This window comes from Montipora foliosa, chromosome 7 (assembly GCF_036669935.1).
Source record: "Montipora foliosa isolate CH-2021 chromosome 7, ASM3666993v2, whole genome shotgun sequence".
Classification (NCBI taxonomy): Eukaryota; Metazoa; Cnidaria; class Anthozoa; order Scleractinia; family Acroporidae; genus Montipora; species Montipora foliosa.
In genome coordinates this window covers 1,412,994-1,415,493 of record NC_090875.1, presented here as the reverse complement: position 1 = coordinate 1,415,493, position 2,500 = coordinate 1,412,994, and the positions used below count along the sequence as shown (strand labels likewise).

At 43.1% G+C, this 2,500-nt stretch overlaps 1 protein-coding gene across 1 annotated transcript; it reads left to right on the top strand.

The window, feature by feature from the left end:
- The first annotated feature begins 1,477 nt into the window (after positions 1 to 1,477).
- On the top strand, positions 1,478 to 2,488 carry LOC138009576 (uncharacterized). The gene has a single exon (XM_068856644.1). It carries the CDS (start codon positions 1,478 to 1,480, stop codon positions 2,486 to 2,488), a length of 1,011 nt encoding a protein of 336 aa, XP_068712745.1.
- The last annotated feature ends 12 nt before the right edge of the window (positions 2,489 to 2,500 follow it).

The window sequence follows — 2,500 nt, the reverse complement described above, 5'->3', positions numbered from 1 at the left end:
TCCGCCATTTTGAAATTCAGAGCGCCTCTTGCATTACCGCTGGTAACATACCCCGCCGGCGCCGTTATCTGAAATGGCCTGATTTGATTTGCTTCTGGCCCGGCGTGCAACATCCTGATTGGTTGGATGTGCGATCAGGCTTTCACAATTCCTTAAGAGATGTTCCCACTGTGGGAAACTAGCCTCAGTGCACAAGGTCTTTCGGGTGAACATGACCCTTTACCAATGTGAAAAACAAGGTTTCAACATCCTGACTTTGCACCAGGTCATATAAACAAAGCCTCATGTTTTTTTTCAGTGTTTCACAACTACTACACTTACATCTAACCAAGATACATTTTTGGATTATGAAAGTTGATTTTTATCAACAGACTAGACAATTTCACTGTTGGACTTTTTAACTTTTAGACCAGGTTGGTCTGTCATTTGCTTGTCATCAACCTCTACTGAATCCATGGCTTGAATGAGAAGGCACTCTTCACAGTTACATACATATGCTCATACTTTCAATTTCCTGCTTTGCATCTGTGTCTCCATCAAAATAGCGCAAAAGTAAAAGCCAATGACATTCTCAATTGTTTCAGACATACAACTTCATTTTCAGAAGATCACAGATTTCAGATTGGTACTTTGTCGTCTTCTTGTTAAACTTGAAAGAACAGATCCAAAACTCTTTGTTTGAGTAATATAATTTGGCTACTGCTTGTGTCCCATCCCACCCACACCTGCCAGATTCCTGATCATAATTCAAAAGGCTGCAAGGGGATCTAATGACTTGGGAGACATCAGGGCCCGGTTGTTCGAAAGCGGGTTAACTTAATCCAGGCTTAGAGATTCCTGCTCACACCAAACAGATTCCCACTCCAGAGATTGTCTCTGAAATCGCAGTTTATAATCCTGAATTAGAAATCGGGCTTTTCATCGGAAGTAACTGTCCAAACGCGGTGATCCCACTCAGTGTTGCCCCAAACGAAGGTCATGGTCCTTTTGCATTACTGCTGAAGCATGGCTGGATGGTCAGCGGTCTGCTACATTGACTTCCAAGCCATTTACGAACAAAGTAACCGTAACAGAATAACCGTTAGAGAAATTGAAAGTAGAAGGAAATTATTACCCCTAAATCACTGTTAGATATGTTCGAACTCAACTTCAGTGAAAACGCCTTTCCAGAAGAACTGAACTGAAAACAACTTTCCAGAAGAACTGGGCCATTCTCAAGAAGATTTCTTACGAAAGTATCCAAAGGTATCCTGCTCACAGAAGGTCCCTATGAAATCCCTCTCCCATTCTGGCAATCTGAAGTGGATCTACATAACAACTGAGAACAAGCTGTCAAATGAGCGCTCTGGCAAAGAAAGAAGATGATCCAGAACCATCAATACCGAAACAACTACGTAGCCTATAGCAACAAAATAATCAATAAAGGTTATGCAGAGAAGGTCCCTCAAGAAATCTTACAAACAGATCCTGGTAAGGCATGGTACATTCCCCCCATCATGGTGTTTCTCCTCCTAAAAAGCCTGACAAGATCAGAGTTGTTTTCGATTGCAGCCCCAAGTTTGCTGGAATATCGCTAAATGACCAACTACTACAAGGGCCTGATCTCACAAATTCACTAGTCGGCGTTCTAACTTGTTTTAGAAAAGAGCCAATGGCTTTTATGGCTGATATTGAAGCCATGTTCTATCAAGTCTTTGTTCCAGAGGAGCAACAAGACTTCTTACATTTGTTATGGTGGCCAAATGGGGACCTGACGGCTCAACTGGAGTGCCGAATGACCGTTCACCCCTTTGGAGCTGTTTCCTCACCGAGCTGCTCTAATTACGCCCTGTGGAAGCCAGCTAACAATAATGAAGGAGAATACGGGAGTGCTGTTGAAAGTATGTTGCACCAAAACATCTACAGGGACGACTGCCTCCATTCTGTTAGCACGAAGTTAAAGCCAAGGAACAGATCAAAGGTTTGCGTCAAATATGCGCAAAAGGCTGATTTTTCCTCACTAAGTTCATCTGCAACCGACACTGGAGTCCATTCCCAAGGAAGAACGTTCCAAAGACGTGAAAGCGTTTGTGTTGGTGTACAGTGGTGCATCGAGTTGGACACCTTCAGATTTCGCATTACTATCAAGGAGAAACCTCTAACAAGAAGAGGAATACTTTACTTACTATCATCAATCTATGATCCCCTAGGATTTGCCGCTCCATTTACATTGAAAGCTAAGAAGTTGCTTCAAGACCTTTGTAAAGACGAAAAGCTAGGATGGGACAACGAACTCCGTGAATCCTACCCAAACTGTTGGGAAAATTGGAGAAGTGAGTTGCCCATGCTGGAACGCATACTTGTCCCTCGTTGTGTGAAGCCAATAGACTTTGGAGAAGTGAAGTCCAGACAAGTACACATATTTTCTGATGCCAGCTCCGTAGGCTATGGCTCAGGGCATACCTACGTCTTTGTGACCACGAAGATCACATACACTGCTCTTTCCTGATGGCAAAGCTTG